General features: G+C 43.7%; 1 protein-coding gene across 2 annotated transcripts; it reads left to right on the forward strand.

Moving 5' to 3' along the window:
* The first annotated feature begins 1855 nt into the window (after window positions 1-1855).
* Window positions 1856-23900, forward strand: rmnd5b (required for meiotic nuclear division 5 homolog B). Of its 2 annotated transcripts, none has more exons than XM_007891340.2 (9): window positions 1856-2914; window positions 5371-5558; window positions 7411-7548; window positions 8155-8255; window positions 9959-10125; window positions 12157-12322; window positions 17028-17130; window positions 18008-18162; window positions 19633-23900. In XM_007891340.2, exons 1-9 carry the CDS (start codon window positions 2776-2778, stop codon window positions 19694-19696), a joined length of 1221 nt encoding a protein of 406 aa, XP_007889531.1. In that variant the 5' UTR covers window positions 1856-2775; the 3' UTR covers window positions 19697-23900. The 2 variants fall into 2 exon arrangements, with proteins under 2 accessions (XP_007889531.1, XP_007889532.1); XM_007891341.2 differs by having other exon boundaries at window positions 5371-5516.
* Window positions 23901-24288: the final 388 nt, after the last annotated feature.

Consider the following 24288-nt stretch of genomic DNA (forward strand, 5'->3'; position numbering starts at 1 on the left):
GGTTCAGAAGTCCACTAGTCTCAGCCTGTTTTTTTTAAAATGTAAAAACAAAGCCATTTGTTTTAAAATGTAAGAATTGTGGAAATTTCTTCAATTCAGTCTTAATTTGGAAAGGTCATTTTCAGACCTGTTGAAAAGTAGCTTTAATTGAGACTGAATATAACTCTCAATTTAAAGACAAAAAATATTTTACAGGCAATGATTAAGTGGAATATTAGACAAATGATGTCCACACATGCGCAATCTTGACCAGGGAATCTTGGCTGATTACCCCCCCCCCCCCCCCCCCCACACACACACACACACATTTTTCCTAACCTAGAGATGCTGAGGCCAGTTTTAGCACTCTTAATGCACTCCAGCTGAGATTAAACCGGGGAACAAAGCCTGGGCCTTCCGGGTCTGCTTGGCTTGGTTTCACACTTCATTAATTTTGGTTTGTTTTCCCTCTTCATAGATCTCTCTGCACAAGCCAGTGCTTCCTGGGTCAGAAAGCTGTTTGGTTAGTAACCTGTTCCCTGTCAAAGCGGTCCTGCAACCAGCTGCTGGGAGGTATTTTCATTCCAACATTGGGAGATATGTTTGACCTTCAACATCTCCGGTATGACGTGACTCAGACCTGGAACTCAGAGTATGGGGACCCTGATTCCCATTCCCAATACAGTGAATGCAAACGCTCATTCAGCTGATTATGTGACTTGTCTGAAGAGTTTATAAACAAAGTAATCTCTGATTTTTTTTCACAAATGAATAAAAAGATTGTCTATAAACAGGAGAAAGTGGGGGCAAGTTGTTGATCTTATTAATAGCAATGACTAATAGACCTCATTGCAACATGACATTCCAGCACTTCATCATGTCTGCATTTTCAAAAAATTTCAAAGAAGGGTTTAAGGTCACTTTAACAATTATTAGATTGATTATGAAGACTGCACTATTTAATAATCCTTACATTCGATATGGCGCATTCACATCCGGAGGATGACTTAAAAGTACTGTGAAGTGTAGTGGCTGCACGCTTTGTAGACAAACGGCTACAAAAGTATTATGGCCATAATAATGTCAGAACCTTTGGCAGCAGAAGTGCCCCTCGGAAGTGCCCGAGCTGACTGGCTTGTTTACCACCCAGATTCCTGGTGACAGCTTCTCTTTAAATGGCAGGATGCAAACAGAGAGGCCTGGTGACTTCTGCAAGGCAATGCAGGGAGTAACCCATATGCTCGGACAACCATATGTCCCCGATTTCCAGAGACAGTCCCTGGGTGAGGTATTGTGTCCCTGACCAAATTTGTCCTGTCTTACTGAGCAAGAACATTAACAATTTTAAAACCAGATACACTCATCAGTGAAATGCAGTCATAAATCCAACAAACCTCTCCAGTAACTGTGGTGAGTTGAATTTTTTTAATAAATGTCTCCCTGAATTTGGTTTACAAAATATGGTCACTCTCTCAAACATGTGCACACATTATATCTATGATCCAGACCCGAGGGAGGCTCTCACTGTGATGACCTTTCCTCTCTGACCCTACAGTCCAAAGCTCCTCTCCCCTCAGGAGGGGGTGAGATTGCTTTCATGTAGTCTGTACCATTATTCACAATCAAAGGGTTTCCTGGTCTGAAAATGCTCCTACAGTCGTACATTGTAAGTCCATCCACAGACTCAGTAATGTGGAAGACATGTTGGAAACCTATTATAGTCAATAAGTTTGGTACTAAACCACACAGAGCTGTGGCCCAAGATGTGCAGGTGTGAGGTACTGCAGCCTGTCTCCCCCTCCCACTGAGTGGTTTCACCCCCAATCCCCTGCTCTCGGGTTACTTCCTGATGGGTTGTCCCATTAGCTTCAGAGGGAGGTTTGGTTTTTATGCACCAGTTGAGTCAGGAAGTCTGTGGGATCGGAGCCTTTATCAATGTCAGAAGTAAATATTCAGGGACTATAATTGAGACGTTGGTATAAATCTGCACAGTGCGCGGAGGCCGCGGAGGCGGAGAGAAGCGCCACCTCTCTGACACCGCCTCACGAGAGTGCAGTGGCCACCGGAGCAGTTTGCGGCAGTGACAGTTGTTGGTGGAGACGGGATTCCAGGAGCGCAGTGTGTGCGGAGCTGCCGCGGGGACTGCGGTTCCCTTACAGTGTGTGTGAGTGAGTGAGTGAGTGAGTAGGAGAGAGAGAGAGAGACTCCTGTTACCACCTCTGCCTTTAACCTGTGTGTGGGACTGTATTTGTATTGTGATTGTATCCGAGTCTGAAACTATGTGTCTGTGTGTGTTACTGTGTGTGAGACTGTAACTCTGTCTGGGAGTCCCACTCAAAAAGAGTGGTCTCATGTGCTCCTGTTGGCCGGTCCTGGCGGCTTTCCGGTTTGTCTGTGTTGTTCTCAGTGTCAGGGGGTCCGGAGGGGGTCCAAGTCAAGGTTCTAAACTTTAATATTGGATCACATTGTATTTACAGTTTTTTTTAAAAAGCACAGGGCCCTATTACTGTGTCTATGTCAGGGTGTGTATCAGCAGTACGGTCTGTCTCTGACTAAGCTCACTCTTCTGTTCCTTATCTGCCAGTTTAGACCGTGGGTTTGTCTGTCCTGTTTATTTCTCTCTGTGTACCTGATAGAGTGCATTTGTCTACAGAGTCCCATTGTCCTGGTGCTGTCTGCCTCTGGGCTCAGTGTAGGTTTTGTGCTGGTGAGGGGTTATCTGTGGGGGTCCTGCTGGCTGAGTCTGGGTTGCCCCAGCCCTGTCTCTGTGTGTCTGTTCCCCTGTGTCTCTGCCCCATGGACCAGTGTGTGTGTGTGGAGCGGGAGCTGGAGAAGGTGCTGCACAAGTTCCTGATGTATGGGCAGCACTGCGACCGCAGCTTAGAGGAATTGCTACACTATGTCAGTGGCCTCCGGCAGGAGCTGGCCAATGCAGGTGAGCGTGCTGACCTACACATAGACAACTGGGATATGGTCCACATTATGATGCAGTAATGCTAACAACACCAACTGGAATTTGTATCGGAGATGACGTCCTTCATTGGGCCGAGGTCCTGTCGCTGGTTCGTTGGGACGTTGGAGATCCCATAGCACAATTTGATTGAGTTTTTTTTTTGATTTGATTTGATTGGGTTCTCCCTGTGTCCTGGCCATCAATCCCCGAGGTGAAGTGGGTCACTCACTCACTCCGTGGCTGTTTGTGTGGCATTGCTGTGCTCAATTAGCTGCCGCATTTCACCCACAAAATACACAACCAATCTACGGTATATCCTGCAAAGTGCTTTTGAGATGTCTTGCCAACGTGATAAGGCGCTATATCAAATTCAAGGTTTATCTTTATTGTAATAGTATATTTCATAGGATAATGTCTTAAAGGGCTTCACAGAGAATTACAGAATGGGAAGGTTGAGGATGTTGGTCAAAGGCAGGCCAAAAAGAGAGTTTTTTATGTAGGGTTTTGAATTCAGCGAGAGAGGGCACAAGGTGAAGGGATTTGGGGAGAATGTTGTAGAGGGATCTAGATTTTGAAAATTAGGCAGTAATGTGTTCAGGACTAGCAGGGAAGTTTCCCAGGCATTCTGCAAAAAAAAGTGTGTAGTTCTCTTTATGATCAACATACTGGTTGTGGAGGGTTGTTATTCATTTTCTGGGTGTATTGTCTTAATGCTTGAAAGGTGAGGTAGTCATGGAAGATAAGTGAACTCTAAGACAGGTATCTAATGTGGGAAGGTCAAGTAACAGCAGATTTGCCGGTTGGATAAATATTGCCTCCAACACCAGGAACTTGTATTTCTCTTTTGAATACAAGCTTACAAATCTTGCAGTAAACTCAGAGAGAGCTTGTAACAATAGGGTAAAGGAAGCCGATGTCCTGTGGCTGAAGGTGATGGAGTTCAAATGTGATGTCACAAACCACTAGAAACTCTTCATTTCTCACTCACAGTGATGTGTCACTCACCCACTGATGGTTTGTCTGTCCGATGGCTGTGCTTCCTGTGTATATGCCCAAATGCCAATATTGTTTCACAGCACTAATTCATGCGATGCATGAGACCATCAGTAGGTTACACCCAGTACATTGTTCTGCAAACCAGTACCATTTCTTAAATACCACATGCAACAAGAAAGTCTGTAAATATTGTGTCATTTTATAGATTTGTCTTCTTTGTTCTTCATGGTGGTACTTTCCTCCTTCACTCTAAGTGGGGGTCTCCTCGGAGCTGAACTGGCTCCAAGGTGACATGCCTGCCAATGGAATGTCGGAATTGAGCCAGCCCTCTGTGGCTGTCTCGGTAGTCCGGTTCCTGAGCCAAACAAGTCAGCAGTATTCCAGGGCACTGCTGATGATAGCACAGCCAATCTGGTTCATGGCCGAAGGCATGATCAAAAAAGGTCTTCAGACAGGACTTGAAGGAGGCAAGAGGGTGCTGAAGTGGAGGGATTGCGGGATAGAGTTCCAGAATGTAGGAGCAGAGATGCTGAATGCCCAACCATCAGTAATGGGGCAGGAAGTGTGGGGACCTGAAGCAGGCCGGTGTCCACCGAGCGGAGAGAGCAGACAGGCTGATATGGGGTTATGAGGATGGCGAGGTAGTGGGGAGCAAAACCATGGAGGGCTTTGAAGGTTGAACAACCTTAACCTGTTTCAATTATCTATTTGTTCTGCCAGTATGGAAAGGAGTTGATGGGAGCAGCAGCAATTGTTTTTGTTGGGGGTCTGTTCCATACATTTACTACCTTATGGGGTCAGTCTATTTTAATCTCTAGTCCTGTATGTGAGGCCTTTTAGTCTTAAAACTATTTCTTCTGTTTCTACTCTGACGGTCCAAATCAAATAGTCAGCTCAAATAGTCGTGTCTACCCCTCACTACTTTAAAGTCTTTTCTTGAATCTTTGTTTTGAAGAGAACAAGCTCAGTTCCCCTGATTGTAAAGTTCTGTGTGCCAGCATCATAATGATTATCTTTGCATTTGATATAGCGCTTTATCATGTCTTTGAGACATCGCAAAGTGCTTCACAAAAGTTTGCTCAAAAGCATCCTAATTTGTCTTCCCTAAACCATCAATACTTCAATATCTATTTAATAATGCGAGTTATTGTTGTTTATCAGAAGCCTGCATCACTTGAGTGTCTTTTAAACTTATAATTGGAGTTTTAAAATTAGGGAGTCGAAACCAAAATGCAAATTTAATTTGGGGGTTTAAAATTTGTATATTGCAGGAAAAAGGGAAGGTGAAGATTTTCTATCAATTTTGAATCCTGTTTAAGAGTGAAATAGACCAGCGAATCTGGATTTTAATCTAGCTTACTGCAGCGTGGTGCAAGTAAGCTTGCATTACAGCAGATGGTGAGTTTGCTTGCTTTCGTTCACTCCGTGTTTTGTTTTTGAAGCTCACCACGATGCCCAGCTGTCAGCAACCCTCTCGGTGGTCATGTCACAGTGCTGCAAGAAGATAAAAGATACTGTTCAGAAGTTGGCATTGGATCACAAGGACATCCATGGCAGCGTGTCCAAAGTGGGGAAAGCCATCGACAGGGTTTGTCTCTACAGAACTTTAACTACGGCTGCTAAACTGGGGGTGAATACTTTGGTTCATCCCTTTTTTGAATGGGGTTCTGTTTTGTTGTGATTGGGCAGTGGGGGGTATCAGTAAAATGATTTCAGTAACATTGCCAGTGACAATACCCTGGTGCACCACCCCATGTATGGGCCAACTGTTTATCATCTTATTGTTATAGTAATTCTGCACCACTACTCTTTGCCTTTGTTTTTGGCAATATTAATAGCTACTTAATGGAACACTGTGACATTTTACAAGGTACAACTAAGGGTCGGGTGATGTGATGTGTTGGCACAGTGAGCTGGAGTTACTAAGGGGAGACACAGGGTTTGCACACTTTGCCAAGTCTCTGCTGTGCAGAGAATCACCGACCAGGAGCAGAGTGTCGGGCCAGGAGCCTTCATCACCTTCTTGTATCCTTGTGTGGTTTGGTTAAGAGCAGTGTTTGAGTTGGCATTGGATAGGGGGAGACCTTGGAGCTATCTCTCATAGGCGCCAATAAGCTTTTATTTACTGATGTGTTTGGAAAGTAAGCAAACCTCTTTCATCCTGCCCCTCCCCCGTGAAATTCAATGATGTGCTTCAAAGTTGGTGGTGTTCCTCTGCCAGTAGCTATACATAGTGTAGGTGGTGCCATATGCTGCTTGAGTGCAGTTATAAGAGTGCATCTGTATCCTCTGGGCCCATCTATACAGTAAAACTTGCATAAGTCTGATTTGTATAAATCATATAATTGCCCAGTTGTACATCTGCCCAAGTCCTGTTGAATGTCCTATTAATAATACGTTTCATGTAACTCATAAGTCATATTAAATGTACGGCCCCAACTGGTACAACTTATTATGCAGTTATCTGAAAGTTTAGTGCATTGACCCTGGCTCTAGTTTTGTGAATTCCAGCCAACAATTCTCCAGGTAAATTGGTCATTCACCTTACAGCTGTTTGTGGCATCTTGCCAGTGCGCAATTTAGAGTTTCTCCCTGTCCTGTGTCCTGTGCAACAATCCCCCAGTTGAAAAACTGGTCATTCACTTCATGGCTGTGTGAGGGATATTGCTTTGTGAAAATTTGTTTCTGAATTACCCAACAAATTAGCCAACAAAGTCCCTTACACTTTGAAGCGCTTTGAGAAATTCTCTTGATTTGAAAGGCATTTTATCTTTCTATCTCCATCCCCCTTAACTCGTACCGTCAGTCTGGCTGCCCATCTAGCTTTCTCAGGCGCTTTGAGACATCTTCCTAACGTGAAAGGCACTATAAATGTGAATTGTATTGTAATAAAAAATATAATAATAAACTTGCAGTTGATATAGCACTTTTCACATCTTCTAAACATCTCAAAGCACTTCACAGAATATACTGTAAAGTGAATTGACTGTATATTTGTCTGCGAAAGGCGTCAGCCAATTGAGCACAGCAGTGTCCCACAAATAGTCATGGATTGAGTGACCAAATTATTATTGGTTTTTTTCTTGAGGCATTATTATCAGGCATGTGGAGTAAGGAAACTTGTCCAAGGTTTCGTCCTGCCAGGAATCGTACCCAAATCTCTTGCTTGCGAGGCAAATGCTCTAACCACTGAGCTACAGGACGCCACAGGATTGTAAGGATTATTATTAAAGATTATTAAAATGACTGCCACATTTGCTTCCAAAAACAGTCCCTCCACTTGACAGTAATTACGGTGAATGGCTTTAAGATATTCCAATGTAAGGTGCTATGAAAATGTCTGTTTGTTCTTAATTTGTACAAAGCAGCCTGGCAACGTTAAAGTGGCTGGGTGTGTACCTCTGGTAATGTCCCAGAGAAAGATTACCTGTCTCTGTGAGTCTCACTGGGTACGACTGTTGTTGTGTGTCACGCTTGCGCAGAATTTCGACGCTGATGTTAGTGGAGTCGGGGTGGAGGGAGTCTGGGATTCCCTCGAGAAACAGCAGTTCCTAAGTGAAGCTGTGGTGGAGCACTTGTATCGACAGGGATTGCTGAATGTGGCTGAGGAGCTGTGTCAGGTAGGTCCAAAATTATACATCATCGCCTTTTGTGGGTGAAATCACTGTGCCAACCACAAGGGTAGTTGAGTACAACAACTATTTGCATTTATATAGCACCCTTTACGCAGGGTAGCGAATCAAGAGTGCTTAACGGTGGCAGAGCTTGACGCCGAGCCGGGGGAGGAAGGAGCTGACCGCAAGGATGATAGCAATGATTAGGATTATTATTATTTATTGTTGTTATTATAAAGAATATTGTCTTAACATTGAAGAATCTGTTGAATTTGGAAGAGTCTTCAATTCGGAAGCCAATTTTGCCAGTATCGAAATTAGCATCCAAATTAAGAAGGAATTTAAAACTGTTTCTATAGCCTTTATATCAATATAATGGTTTAAAATTGTAAGAGGGGGAAGTTAAATGCCTTCAGGAGAGGGGGAGGAGAGGAAATTGCTGGGGGGAGGGATTAACGTTTAATTTTGTCTACAATATACATGTTCAATTCACTTTACAGCATATTCTGTGAACTGTTTTGAGATGTCTCAACGATGTGAAAAGGCACTATATAAAAATGCAAGATTATTATTAATGTGTTGTGATAAACTGCCTTTGCCTTGTTTTGCCAGGAATCTGGAGTGTGCATTGACCTGAGTCAGAAAGAGCCATTTCTGGAGTTGAACAGGATTTTGGAGGCACTTCGAATGCGAGATTTGAGGCCAGCGCTGGAGTAGGTCACTTCTTCTCTGGATTCTTCGCTTCTCTCTTCGTTTGCCTCACAAGAGAACGCTTCATCTACACATCCGAGAGATTGGGACTGTCTGTGGCATAGATTAATCCACAGGGCAGCCAATGCTTTTCTGATCATTCTGTGGGCACATTAGCGTTAATCAATGCAATGCAATTTAATAGCAAGCTATTTTTCTATTTTTCCCTGCTCCCAATACTGTCATGTTATAATCAAGTAATGCCAAGATCACTCTTCAGCTGATCAGCATTTTTTAATGGTTTTTTTTTGCTTAAAGTGAGAATGTCATTTTATTGGGGCCTGTTGTTAATATCCAGCGAGCCCAGGTCAGGCGCAGGGCCAAACAAGAGCCTAACCTGAGCTGACACAGATAAATCATTAATTTCCAGGCTGGTTTCATACCTCCATTTGTCCTTCCATCTCTACTCCATTCAATCATATGTAGTCAGAAAACCACAGTGTCTGTACTGGGCCACAGAGCAGTGAAGGAACAAGCCTTAGCTCAGTGGAATGAGAGCTCCCCCACAGAGTGTGAAACTTGTAGACTTTGTTTAGAACTTCACTTGCAAGTTGATGACCATTGTACCTACAATATCTGAATTTCTATAGCTTTTATCTTTTCTGTGGTTTTGTCAATAGAGCTGGGGTTGGCAGTATGAGAAGAATTCCTCTTCCTCTTAAAATCAGAAGTGGAGCCCCTCTCATGCTCGCTTTCTTGCCCGGTCCCATGCTGCTATTACAGCAGATCAAGAATCTGTCAGTGTAGTGCTTGGCAGACAGTGAGGGTGGGGGTGTGAAGTGGGTTACTTTGGACAATAAGAATGGGATTGCTGTGATTTTGCAGTGATTCTTTTTTCATCTGACGCATGCAAAAACTCATCCCCATATTAAAGTCTCCAAACCAAGCTGAACATTCCACATATATTTGGTTTCCTTTTAACCAGTTTAGACTACACACTTTCTTCCTGAAGGGATGCACCCTGCTCGCCTGATCCTGACCAGTTAGGAGCAGGTTGGTAAGAGCCAAGGCTTGGGGAGGCCAGAGTGTACATTGGGATACTGCTGGAGTTTAAGCAGATCAAACTGCAAACACTTGCAAGTTATCAGGCTGTTTGTCCAGCCAGGAGCCTCTCTATCTGTTAGAACACTGGCTCGGGGGTTAGCCGGAGCTGAGTGGGAAGAGAACTGATTCAGTTCTGATACTGCATTGCCAAGTGTGTCACCATGGAGCCAGCTCAGCCCCAAAGGCTTAAATGAGGAGCTGAATGGTCTTCTTTCATTTGGCCTCTGACTTGCTCTATGTCCACCGCCCTGCCCGCCCCACCATCGGTGGTTGGGCCTTCAGCCTTTCTGCCCCCACCTTTTGGAACTCCATCCCACATATTCCATTTGCCTCACCCTTCTCTTCGACCGTGCCTTTGGTCACCTTCCTATCCCTGCCTTCCAACCTCCTGATCCCAACCCAAAGCTTGGGTGCAAATCCTTTACTGTCCAGCGCTTAGGGATATCCTCCCGAAGTGAAAGGCACTATATAAATGTAATTTTTTGTTTTAATTTGGGTCCTATTGCTGCTCTGGGAGCCAGTGGTCCCAACCTCTCTGCAATCCTGAGCTCAACAAGTTGGTTTCTGGGCAGGTGCTGGGGGCAGCATTGCTGATATTAATGGTCTGGTTGCTTTTGTGCAGGTGGGCTATGGCGAACCGAGAAAGGTTGCTGGCGTTGAAGAGCACGCTGGAATTCAAGCTGCACAGGTTGTACTTCATCAGTTTGCTCACTGGCGGGATGATGAACCAGATCGAAGCCCTGGAATATGCTAAGAACTTCCAGCCCTTTGCACACCAACATCAGCGAGGTCAGCTTTCACATGGGGCATCTTTACTCAATGTTTTACTGTGAATGAATCAAATCCCGCTGATCTAGTGGGTAAAGGCAGTGTGCGAGAGCAGCACTGAGTCATGTAGATGACAAGATATGCAGGTTCATTTCCCAATCTGTGCTGAGTTACTTAATCTCATCTTGGACAGCAGTTGAGACGCTACAGTTGGCCTTGGCCTCTCTGATTTAGGTTGGTTTCGAGTGAAGATAGAATTCGGTTTGACTGATATTTCACTGTTCAAACTGGCCAACACTTCTCAAGTATCACTGGTGTTGGCTACTTAGAAAAGGGCAGCCTATGCCCATGATCCACCTCAGTTGAAAAAAAGAAAGGAGTTTAGCACAACAAAAAATGTAATTTGTATATTCATATCAGAATGACTTTCCAAGGCACTGGACAGTGCACCTGAGCAGGGGGTTGGAGTCAAGGTGGGAGGACAACTGAAGGCAGGCTCAAAGAGGAAGATCTTGAGATGGGCCTAGGAGGGGGCGAGGTGAAGGGACTCCAGGTTAGAGGTCCAGAGGGTGGGGGCAGAAAGAATGAATACAAAACAAAATTACATTTGCATGGCGCCTTTCACAGTCGGGAAGATGTCCCAAGGCGCTGGACAGTCAAGAATTTGGACCCAAGCCTGTTGGGGTGTAGGTAAAGGGAGGGTGGAGGGCAGAGATGGTAGAAGGGTGGCCAAAGGCACGGTCAAAGAGGAGGGAAGGGAATGAGGCGAAGGGAATGTGGGATGGAATTCCAAAGGGTAAGGACCGAGAGGCTGAAGGCCCGCTGATGGTGGGATGGGCCAGGTGGGAAATGTGGAGCAAGCTGGAGCCTGTGGAGAGAAGGGAGTGGACCGGTTGATAAGGAGTTAGCAGAGGTAGGAAGGGGCAACTCCATGGAGGGCCTTTAAGGCAAGGATGAGAATTTTATTACTCTATCCTCTGAGGGATGGGGAGACAGTGGAGCCAGGTGGGGTTGATGGGGTCACGGAAGAGGACACAAACTGCAGAGTTCTGGATGATCTGTAGGTTGTGGAGGGAAGAGTTGGGAAGGCTGACAAGCAGCGAGTTGGTGTAGTCGAGCGTAGATGTGATGAATGCGTGAATTAGGATTTCAATGGCCTGAGGGGTGAGGCAGTGGCTGAGCCGGGCAATGTTGCGGAGGTGGGGGAAGAAGGCAGAGCGGGGTGTGGGTGAGAAAGGACAGTTGAAGGTCACCCAAGACACCTAGGTTCCTGACTGAGTGAGGTGGACTGTGCATCAGTGGATGGAGATGCCTAAGGTGTGGAGGCGCTGACTGGAGCCAATCAGGAGAGCCTTGGTCTTGTTGACATTCAACTGTAGAAAGTTGGCTCTCATCCAGGATTTGATGTCTGTCAGAACAGCAGTGCTCCTGGAGTCTAGGATGGAGGCAGAGAAATAGAGTTGCGTGTCATCTGGATACATATGGAAGTTGACCCTATGTCTGCAGATGATGTCACCAAGAGGGAACATGTACAGGTTGAAGAGGAGAGGACCAAGGACAGAACCCTGAGGTTCCTGAGGAACACTGCACATGAAAGGTGCTAGCGGGCTCCGGCCTGTTTCACGTCCCCCACCTTGCCCGCCCCACCTTCGGCAGGCTGGCCTTCAGCCAAGGACAGAGCCCTGAGGAACACCACACATGTGGAACACCACACTGCCCCCACCCTCTGGAACTCCATCACACAGTACCTCCGCCTTGCTTCCTTCAAGACCCGGCTCAAGTCCTTCCTCTTCGACCGTGCCTTCGGTCACCCTCCTACCTCTCCCTTCCCCAACCTCTACCCCTCCTGATCCCAATCACCAGCTCGGGTGCAGATCCCTTACTGTCCAGCCCATTGAGACATCCTCGAGACGTGAAAGCCACTATACAAATATAATTTATTGTTATATCAAATATAAGGAATATTATGGACTGCATGCTCGCCCCTGAAACTTGCCTTTTACAGTTCACTGAACGTTCTTGCGTAGGTAACAAGTGCATTATTATTTCTAGACATCCAGGTACTTATGGGAAGCCTGGTCTATCTGCGGCATGGCATTGCAAACTCCCCATACCTCCATCTGCTGGGCTCCAATCAGTGGGCAGACATCTGCGACATCTTCACCAGGGATGCCTGTGCTCTCCTCGGCCTCTCAGTTGAATCGCCTCTCAGTGTGAGGTAAGCTCCACATGAATGAATGCCTACCTTATTCTTATAAAGTCCTGGTTGGGTAATCTCTTTTCCCCTACGCAATTTCAATCCTCACTGTTCTCCTTGGAGCCTCTTGACTTGAGCTGGGATTAGGTTCCCATTGCACAGATCTCAAGTGGGTCAGTCTTCGTGTGTGAATCCAGACAGAGAGTGTCACCCTCTGCCTCTCCCTGGCCTCTCTCTATCTGTCTTTAAGTCCTGCCTTAAAAACTACCTTTTCAACCTGCCTGTGATCACCTCCCCCTATCTCCCCTTCCTCCTGCTACATATCCATTCCCAGCAGTATAAACTGCTCCAAGTCATTATTCTGCGTGAAGTGAGCTATATAAATGCAAGTTGTTGTTGACTGTTGACTGCTGTTATTGGACTGTGCCAGAGTCGGTTGGGAATGGTGGGTGAGCCAAGTGATGTGTTGCCTGACCTCCAGACACATGCACTTTCCAATAGGCACCACCAGATGGCAGTTAGGAGCGGATCTCCCTGGCTGATTGATTTTCCTTCACTATCTTACAACAGCAACAAATGACATGTGCTTAACGCCTCAGGAGGTCGTCCCAAGGGGCTGAACAATCAGGGATTTGGACCCGAGCAGTGGGTTGGGATCAGGAGGAGTGAAGAGTAGGGGTAGGAGGGTGGCTGAAGGTACAACAACTTACACTTATCTCGCACCCTTCACGCAAGGTAGGGTCTCAGAGCGCTTAATAGTGGCGGAGCCTGACTCTGATCCAGAGGGATTAGGTGTCCATGAGCACGGTCAAAGAGGAAGGTCGGTCGGTCGAAGAAGAGAGTCTTGAGGCAAGGGAAGAAGCATGGCAAAGGAATGTGGGATAGAGTTCCAAAGGGTGGGGCAGAAAGGCTGAAAGCCTGACCGCCCATGGTGGGGCTGGCTGGGTGGCGGATAATAATAATAATAATAATAATAATCCTTGCATTTGATATACCACTTTTCACGTCTTCTAGATGTCTCAAAGCGCTTCACAGAATATGCTGTAAAGTGAATTGACTGTATATTTGTGGGCGAAACGCAGTAGCCAATTGCGCACAGCAGTGTCCCACAAACAGTCATGGATTGAAAATTACCAATTTATTATTGTTTTGTTTCTTGGAGGGATTATTATTAGGCGTGTGGAGTAAGGAAACTTGCCCAAGGTTTCGCCCTGCCTGGAATTGAACCCAGGTGTCTTACTTGAAAGGCAAGTGCTCTAACCACTGAGCTACAGGATTCCACAATAATAATAATTGCATTTGATATAACGCCTTCTCACGTCTTCGAGTCTTCTGAAAGAGCCACAAGGAAAGTACTTCACATCCTTTTAACACCCGAAAAAGCTTCTGGATTTATGCCTTTATGTCAATTAAACACTAGATTATATACCAAATTACAATACAATAAAACTGTAGATGTGGATGGAGTGGACAGGTTGATGTTCTAGGGGCAGATAAACTGATTGCATCTACTTGTCTGGCGCTGCTAGTGAGCTCCTTTCTGTATTTTCTTTAAAAGAGAAAGTGTCTCTGTCAGGACCTCCAAATTGCGCAGATTTATAAATAATTTGAATACTCTTGTTCCCTTTTTTTATTGTAATTTAAACCCCAAGCGCCATTCCATTGGAAGATTTACTGTTTCTGATACAGCAGAAACATCATCAGTTGATAACATTATTAAGCCCCTTCCTTCAGCATCAGTGTGCTTCAACTGACTTTCCTGAAATCACTGAGCTCAGTCATTCCCCAGACTAGTTTTTCCATCTCATTGTACTTAAACAAACTCAAAGAGGTATCAAGTTTGATGCTGAGGTGTAGAATTCAGTGCTCAAAACCTGGTCTCATGAAACCTAAATTAACACACACCTTTGTATCACTGCCAAGATCTTTCTTTGATTTTCATTGAAGCTATTTGAACCTTCCCTTGGACTATCAGCGCATCTAGTGTGGGGCATTGGCTGAAGAGATCTGATTGTTTAAACATAAATGTGAATTAGATTTTAAAGCTGCCAAGTTGTTCAGTGAATGCTTTCGCTGTGCAGAGAGAGAGGAAAAAGTGGACCTTTTTGTAGATTTGATGCTGAACCCAGGCTGACTTGGCAGTGATAGGAGTCCTGTAGCTCAGTGGTTAGAGCACTCATTTTGCAAGTGAGACACCTGGGTTCAATTCCAGGCAGGCCAATATCAAATGCAAGGATTACTTTTTACTTTTGACTAGATGAGCAGGTTCAGTCAAGTTTCACAAGGTCATCTTAGTCGATCGGTTAGCCTACATTCCAAAGCCATTTACTACTGGTGAATGGGCGCCCCTTATTTCGCGCTCGGATTCTCCTCAGAAAGGGCGAATTCCTGCACTCGACATCAAGGCAGACTGGCCCTTTGTGATGTTGCTTCAACTATTTTGAGCTGGCTCTGATTGCTTAGAACAGGGTGGCCATTGGGCAACATCCGGCTCACGAGCCGTTTCCATCCCCCCCACCCTCCATTTTAGCTGACTCACCCGCTCCCTCCATGACAACAACAACAACAACAACAAGATTCCATTTATAAAGCGCCTTTCACGTCAGGAGGACGTCCCAAGGCGCTGCACAGTTGGGTCATGACCCGAGCAGGGGGGAAATGGTGAGGGGAGGGGAGGGAGCGAGGAGGGGGGAAATGGTCAGGGTGAGGGGAGGGATGGGAGGGAGCGAGAAGGGGGAAGAGAGTCGAGAGGGGAGCTGAAGGCTCGGTCAAAGAGAAACCCGTCTATGTTATGTTTCTGGAAGGGAAACACAAAAATATTGCGGATGCAGCCCATGGGCCTTTCTCAAATAAGGCCAGCCCTCAGCAGCCAAAAGGTTGGTTTAGAACATCAAGGGTAGAAAATTGCAGTCAGAATGCAAAGGAGGAAGTGAAAATAGTTTGTGAAATGAGTAAATACGAGATAAAATTCTCACGATTTGGTGTTAAAAATTTACCACTATATAGAGTACTAATCTTTGCTCGCACCAGCAGGTCACTAACTAAAGAGAGATATTTTGATTTAAGACTTCTATTTACTTGCACAACTTCGTACTTGTAGCTTTAAATTGCCTAAACACTCGTACGAGATATTCTGTGTTGTGCTCGTAGTTTTCAGCTATTGAACCTCTGCAACTCCCTCCCCCCTCCGTCTCGCCCCTTCTCTATCTGCCTTTAAATTCCGCCTTAAAGCTATCTCTTTGAATGTGACTTCCCATAACTTCCTTATTTCCCATAGTCACCTCCCTATTTGCCCATTGTTGCTTCTTAAATCTCTCCAAGACATGGACCAGCTGATGGTACATTGGCACATCCTTTCTCCTCATTAACTGCACCAGACAGAGCAAGGACATTAGATGAAGAAAACACAGATTTGTTTAATTTCTGTCAAGGTTACAAAAGTTACACAAGTAACATCAGCAAAATTTCACTTAAACGTTACAGCAGTACAAATGTTAAGTAACTTCCATTATAAGCAAAATGCATAATAAAGCAGCATAATAGGCACTTAAGAGTCTAATGTTCATATGGTCACAAATGTATGTTTCATACTACCAAAGCTTAGCAATAGCATGAATAGATTTTCCCATGATGCATCATATTTATATGAAGAGCAACACATTTGATGCTTTGGGTTAAAAATAAATAATCCTTGTATTTGGTATAATAATAATCTGGTATTTTTAATAATAACAATAATCCTTGTATTTGATATAGCACCTTATCACGTCTTCGAGACGTCTCAAAACTGTAGTGACTGTTCTCCAGCCTTGTGTGGCATTGACAGGCATGTCTCTTCGGAGCCAGGTCAGTCCCCAGAAGCACTCTGCTTCTCGTTTTCTTGACCTCAAAGAGTGATTACATGCATTCATAACATCGAGGCTCAACTACACAAACTCCCTGCTTGTCACCTCCCCCACAAATCCCTCCATAGGTTTCAGATCATCTAGAACTCTGCAGTCCACATCAGGTTCTGCGACCCTATCACCCCCATCCTCACCCGACTCCACTAGCTTCCCATCACACAGAGGATACAGTTCAAGATCCTGGTCCTCACTTTCAAAGCCCTCCATGGCCTTGCTCCCGCCCTCCTGCCCTCTACCAATCTGCCCGCTCCCTCAGTTTAGCGGGTTCCAGCCTGCTTTACACCCCCCGCCTCGCCCGCTCCACCACTCTGCCCCAACCCTCTGGAACTCCGTCCCACAGTTCTTCCACCTCACCCCCTCCCTTGCCTGCTTCAAGACCTGTCTTAAGACCCTCCTCTTCGACTGTTCCTTCGGTCACCCTCTGTCCCCCCCTGCCCTCTACCCTCCCCAATCCCAACCCTCAGCTCGGGTCCGAAACACTGTTTGTCGAGCGCCTTGGGATGTCCTCCTGACATGAAAACCACTATAGAAATGTAATTTTGTTGTTGTTGAATAGCTGAACGAAGAGGATTTTAACCCAAAACATTCAGGTGCAAGTTGAACTAAGCAGGGAAATTGCTTTCATTAGAAAAAAAAGTAACTAATAATTCTCAATCATCAGCAATTTATAAATCAAATTTACAATTAAGATTGAGTTATACCCCGATAATCAGGGTTGGTGCTTTCTAAAAGTCGAGATCTATCCTTCTTCTTGTATCAAGACCTCAGCAGCAGGTTGGATGTTCTGTGTCCAATTGTAATTGTTTTTCCTGTTTCCACAGCTTCTCTGCTGGGTGCCTGGCGTTGCCAGTGCTCCTGAACATTAAAGCTGTGATTGAGCAGAGACAGTGCACGGGAATCTGGAGCCAGAAGGATGAGCTTCCAGTGAGTGGTGGGCATGGCCTCGCGGTGTACGTTAGGTTGCCGATATGAAAAGAGTTTCTCTTGGTGTCTGGCCAACAAACCCCAATTATAAAATTAGTCGTTCACTTCATGGCTGTTTTATGCAACATTGCTGTGTCGTAAATCGTTCAAAGCGCTTTGAGAGGTGGGCTTTGTTGATCAAAGAAGTGCTGTTATCATGAAAACCTTCAAATTTTCATTAACTGAAACCAAAGACACAACCTTCTGAGTATGAATAATAATAATAATAATAATAATCCTTGCATTTGATATAGCGCTTTTCACGTCGGGAGGACGTCCCAAAGCGCTTCACAGAACACACTGTAAAGTGAATTGACTGTATATTTGTGGGCGAACGCGGCAGCCAATTGCGCACAGCAATGTCCCACAGTCGTAGATTGAAAATGACCAATTTATTATTAATTTTGGTTTTGGAGGGATTATTATTAGGCTCTGTGTGGACGAAGGAAACTTGCCCAAGGTTTCGCCCTGACCTGCCGGGGATTGAACTCAGGTCTCTCACTTGCAAAGCGAGTGCTCTAACCACTGAGCTACAGGACTCGTAATCGGGTTCCTACTCACTGCTAGGTAAACAGAGGCATGTGGAGTAAGGAAACTTGCCTGAGATTTCGCCCTGCCCAGGAATGGAATAAGTGCACTAACCACTATGCTACAGGATTCCATGGTTCAAGTAAGAATGGTTCAAGAGATCACATAGTCTGAGCATGTGTGCAGCCCCAACCATTCCTGGGTTTGGTCAAACCTGCAGTCAGAATGAAGGTGACAATAGATGTTATCTACTAACACATTGTGCTTTGTGCTTACAATTTACAAAAAAATCTTTTTGCCCCTCTTTCAGATTGAGATTGAGCTGGGCAAGAAATGCTGGTACCACTCAGTCTTTGCTTGCCCCATCCTCCGACAGCAAGCGACGGACTCCAACCCCCCCATGAAGCTGATCTGCGGTCATGTGATCTCCCGCGATGCATTAAACAAACTCATCAATGGCGGAAAGTGAGTAGCATCCGGGCAGAATTTGGACTTTCAAATTTAAGTTTGTGCATATTTCATAAAAACATAAGAATTTCTAGATGAAAGAAGACCAAGGTCCATCCAATTCACCTTCCACCCTCCTGGCAGTCGCATGCACATTTTGTCTCCTAAACTATATACTGTATCCCGAGATATTATTTCCGAAAAGAAATCTGTGTAATTTGCTTTTGGAAGAATCAACATTTTCTGCTTCCACCATCTCCCTAAGGAACCTGACTTTTTTTTTGTAAATTCTTAATCTGAAAACTGGTCCTTTGTAGATCTGTGTAAAACCGGATTCCAAATTTAAGCATTTTTCCCAAATCCTGAGCAATCATACATTTAAAACAATAGACTTAAAACTAAGGAATGCGGCAGCCAGTTAACACACAGCAATGTCCCACAAACAGCCGTGAAGTCAGTGACCAATTTTTTTGGGGGATCTGCAGAGCTTGTGGCTGCCTCTCAGCTTGATGGGAATTCTCCCAGAGAGCCAGTTGGTACCTGATTCATTTCATTGTTGTGCTATGAAGACCATAAATTCTCCACCATTTAATTCAGGAGTGAATCAGTGTTGAGGGTATCAGTTTAATTTTCTACATTTGGACCACGCAGACACATGTAAGTCTTGTGCCTTTTCCACTTCCTCGCCTCAAAAATTAACCATCTACACCTGAGATCCTATCTGATATCCTTGACCCCTTTACCAGAGATTCAGCAGTTATCAGGCAGTTTTGATTCTCCTGCAGAACCACTCGATAGTAGTGGATTATCAAGGTGCTAGATTGTCTGCTTTTCCTCTCAGCCACAAATAGTCCCGTACCATATTGGTTAGAGCACCCACCTCGCAAGCGAGACGACCTGGGTTTGATTTCTGGGCAGGGTGAAAGCTTAGTCAAGTTTCCTTACTCCACACACCTCTAGCAGTAGCTAGGAAACTGGTTATTTGTCGATTGGCAGATTGCTTTTTTGGGGAAATAATCCCTTCAACTAATAAATAGATAGGTAAATAGATAATAATTTTGGTTACTCAATCCACGACTATTTGTGGGACACTGCTCTGCACAATTGGCTGAATGGTAGTCAATTCTCTTCACTGCATATACTGTGAAATGCTTTGAGACATTTCATCAACATGATAAGGCGCTATATCAAATGCAAGGATTATTATTAGTATTTTTATTTCAAAATGTAATTTCTGTCAAGTTTAGTGATTGATTTTGCAGGCAAATTGAGCAATAATAATAATCCTTGCATTTGGTATAGCGCCTTTCATTCCAAAGCACTTCACAGGATTTGCTGTTTATTTTTATTATTATTAATATATAGTATCTGGTTCAGCAGCACGTATGGGGGGGGGGTGGGGGAGAATGTAACAGAATAGAAATGTCTGGCGAGTCTGCATTGTGATTCTGCCACTAATTTCAAATTTGTGTATTTTCCTTTGTGTAGATTAAAGTGTCCCTATTGTCCTATGGAACAAGCCCCTGCAGATGCAAAGCAAATCTACTTCTGACGACCATCTTCCGACCAACTGGACATTGTGCGTCGTGTGTGGGAGACGGGAAGTTTCCAGGATGTATCTGCATTAGTACTGTATATGGTTTTATCGTGATCAGCCTAGGCAAGTAGATGGTGTAATGGCCTGCATTGGGCTAATGTGGGCTATTGCAGTTATTTTGGATGGTCCCCAGATATTGTAGGATCTCCATTGGGTTTGAATTAGGATAGAACCTGAATTGCCACTAACTGACTTACTTTTTTGCCCCATTTGCAGAAGCTTAGTTTCTGCCAGGCAGCTTAGATTCAGTTCCAATTTGCTGCCATTTAGTGTCGATCACAAATGATGAACCCTGCATTGCAAAGTGGTTGCAAAGCATGCTAGAGATCTCTAGTGCTTGTATCACGTTTATTGCACACGTGACATTATTCACTGTATTGAACAAAAAAACTAGGACGTGCTTTTAGTTTAACTCTGTCACTGACTAATTGGGGGATAGTTAACGAACCTGTCCTGCCTTTCAACATTAGCATCCGAGTTAGTGAGATTCTCAACCCCAGCTCCCTTCCGTTTCCCTGAGATTACTGTTGTTTACCTGCGGTTGGGCTATTGAGGTATATTGCTGGGTAAAGTAGCAGAAGCTCTGACCCATTTTACACACACACAGAAGTATGATGTCTGCTTTCACTGAATGCAAAACAATTGAAGAGAAAGTGTGAACATAGAGAGAGAGCCTTCAATTGCTTAGCAATTTCACAATCAATCAGTTTTTAACCCAATATCTACAATCAGAGTAGGAGAACTATAGTGAAACTAATGTCTCTTTCTGGTAACCAAGGTTTTAAGGCAGTGGTGGATTTCCTGCTGCTCTACTTACACATAATCTTGCTTGGGTGGATTGCAGCGTTTGTGCAGATCACTGGGTTACAATAGGAAAAGACCGTGCCTGCTTTCTTTTCACTAACTGAGACCCTTTAATAACTCACATTATATAATCACCAGGTCTACAATCAAGGCCCCTGGGCGGTTTATGAAGCTGCAACAAATGCTAATTTAAAGAAACAACCGGTGCAGCTAAAACCTGATGCAATGTGTAAATAACTTAATAAGAAATGTTCTTCTCTTGAACTTCCCCAATGACTCAGTTGGTAAATGGTTAGAGATGTGTAAGGTCTAAAATTTAATCTGTGATTCCGAGCTGGCTGATCTCGGGAGGATCAACACTACAGCTGACCTGCTCTTTGTCTAGCGAGGAGCCTGAATTTCTACACAGTTTCCACTCCTGATCATTATTCAATAAACTCAATGGAAAGGTGTGCAAGTGTGGACATCTATAGATGCAGGCTCTACTGCAAAGTGCTTTACTCGTGCATGAGGATTGACCACTTGGGCAGTTTACCAGAGGACCTCGGTTGGCTTTGGCACATAAGTCGTTATCTTTAGAATGGAGAAAGGGGAAGGCATGGGGAGGAATGTTTTTTTAGTGCCTCTTTTCAGGCTCCACAGTCTAAAACTGTGAACTTGCTGTTGGTCATATCCCATTGATTCACTTGTTAAACTTCATACAAATCGGGCAACAAAACAATATATTTAATGTATTGATGTGTTTAGGTAAGAATAGGATTGGGGAGGGTTGGGGGAGAGGTCCATTTTACTGCCCAGATCTTTGCAGATGAGATCTGCCAGTATAATATTTCACCTCAATATCTCCATATCTTGGGTTGATTTCAGCCAGTTTGATGGGATGAAGGTGTCCTTAAAATGAATGGTCTAAAGTGGCAAAATCTGCTGTGCATCCTGTAATCTAAATCCACCCCATTGCTGTGCACCCCTACTGATCAAGTTTGTTGGCCATTGTATCACAATATTGGTTTGAGGATGAGATTCTTTCATCAGCTGAGAAATTCCTGTTATAAGTGCAGATTGTCATAGTCTCTATCTTAGCACTATGAGATCCTTTCCCTTGAGTTACTTTCTCTCCGTTTCCTAGTCTCCCCATATATACGTATTCCACAGTCCCTTGGATGATGCACACAATTGGCCTGGAAAGGGTTCTTCTAATAATTTCATCCTTTCACTGATGGAAAGCACACAGTCTCCACAGGCTTTCCCAACCGAAGAAATGCACGAGAACTGTAAGCGGGATAGGTGACAGACATTGGAATGGGGAGGATGGAGCCACAGTGAAGCTGCTCTGCTTTACAGAATATAAATTGAACTCAGGGTAGTTGGACATCACTGCCAAAATTACTAACTTCAGAATGTGTGAAGTTTAGCGCTGAGTTGAGATCGTAAAGCCTTTTGTGATGGATACAAGACATGCAAGCTAGATCTTACTGCAGGGGGTTTATAGTCGATATTCCTTGCCTTAAAATTTCAGAGTGTGAGGAATTTTGGAAAAGTCTTATATTTGGTCTTAATTTGGGAGTCAGTACCCCACAGTTCATTTTAGGAACCAACTTCCAAACGAAAACCAAATTTAAGACATTTTCAAAAAAAATTCTGTGTGAACTGAAATTTTACGACAATAGTCTTAAGATCTTATGAAATATTGGGGCACAGATTTGTGAAGAAAGGTGATGATTAGGGCCATTGTAATATGTGATCCTAGCACAGTTTTTTTTCTTAATAATTTCAATGCAAGGCACGGAGAATGGATTTTATAACTATCCTCATTTTGTAAGAAGAGGTCAGATAGCTTATGTTTTTCCTGCATTATTAGTGCCAACCCAAATTGTACATTGATGTGGTTTCTCTTCTTGCTACTCATGTACATTTTTACCAAACCTCGAGGAGGGAGAGTAAAGGACATGGAAGATGTTGAGAGAGAGTTGAAATGCTCATTGATAATTATAGACTGTTATGTGACTTTTTAAATTATAATATGAATATTACAACTCACTATTACTGATGCTGTTATTTTAGAGAGGTAATGTTTACTGAATCTGTTAAGCTTTTGTAATTCAACTTTTTGTTTTTCTGTATTTTGTTTGCAATAATAATTAAAAAAAATGCAAGGAATGCTGAACTGGAGAGTTTCCCCATTAACCTCCACATAATACAGCAGTGTTTGAACTCACAAGGGAGACAGACTTGGGCTGTGAGAAAGCATTTGATAAGATTCCTCATACAAAACCAAAGACCCCACATTTCTCCCAGTCTTTGTCTTAAGACCATTGTCTTACAATTTAAGATGATGCAGAATTGGAAAATGATTAAATTGCCTAATTTTGCGGCCATTATTCTGTATCTGCTAGACCTACCCGAGAACGAATGGCAATCAACATGACAGTTTTCAGGCCTCTCCACCATCATTTGCTGGTGCTGTTTGTACCTAGTGAGACTATCCCCTAATGGAACAGGAGCTTGAACAAAAGCAATGAGTTCAATAGAGAGAAGCCTCACAGCAAAACTTCAAGATGTAGAGGATCTTAAATGTCATTACATTTTATGTAACAATTGAGTAAAGAAGGGACTGAACACATCATCGTATCTTTGTGTGGCACAGAAAATCTCCATTTCATCTAACCTACAGTGGCTAAATCTCACAGTGGAGAATAAGTGAACCAATTATCCACAAGTTGTGAGCTGTTTGAAGCAACTCTTTCTTCACTGGCACAAGCTGGGATGGAAAGAGGAAAGAGCAATTTGTGCTAAATTTCTTTTAGTGATTTACTTACTGGCTGGGTTAAATTTCTATGGTGACAACCAAACCGCATTTTGCCCACAAAATACAGTCAATTCACATTACAGTACATTCTGTGAAGCGCTTTGAGATATCTTGAAGAAGTGATAAGACGCTTATATCAAACTAGCTGTACTCGTTGAAGCAGCTACGCTTGCAACTAAAGGATCCAATATGGAATGTAGATTGACAAACCGGGACGGACCCATAGACAGACATTTCATCTTTATACTCATCTGGGAGCCCTTGTCACTCCTAGATGCAAGATTGTTCCCATAAGATATAAATCATTTCTCTACCTCAATCGGTTATTACTTCTTGAAGTGCAGACAGACATTTATTATTATAGATAATAGATATATATCTATTCTGACTTGTGAGTTCCCTATGGTACATGAAATGAGCTTCTGCATTGTTGAATTTCATAATAAAGTACAAGATCACTGTATCCAATCAATGTTTTATTAAAATAAAAATCACATTGCATATTATAAGTGAATTAGAATTATTTACAAATTTAAAATAAAGCAAACAGCCACTGCTTGATTCTTGCAAAAGTATTACACACAGTCTCTATGGAAGCTTTATTCTAATTTCAATCTCTGTTAAATCATTTATGTTGCATTGGGTGAGAAAAGAATGGCAGGACTAATGTCAAATTCTGTTGTTGTAGAGAATTCATGGGCATGCCATTGGGAGAAATCACCTCTTTACGAATGATATGCAATGATTATTTAGACTATTCTGAGAACTGTAACATCCACCTGAACAGGCAGACAGCAGGTACCTTGATTCAATGTCACATTAGAAAGGTGGCATCATCAACAATGTAGTGCATCCCTTGAACAGTCTATTGTCTTTTGAGGGAGAACAAAGATCCTATGGCACTGTTAGAAAAAAAGCAGTGTCCAGTGTCTTGGTC

This window comes from Callorhinchus milii, unplaced genomic scaffold, assembly GCF_018977255.1.
Source record: "Callorhinchus milii isolate IMCB2004 unplaced genomic scaffold, IMCB_Cmil_1.0 Scaffold13, whole genome shotgun sequence".
Taxonomy (NCBI): Eukaryota; Metazoa; Chordata; class Chondrichthyes; order Chimaeriformes; family Callorhinchidae; genus Callorhinchus; species Callorhinchus milii.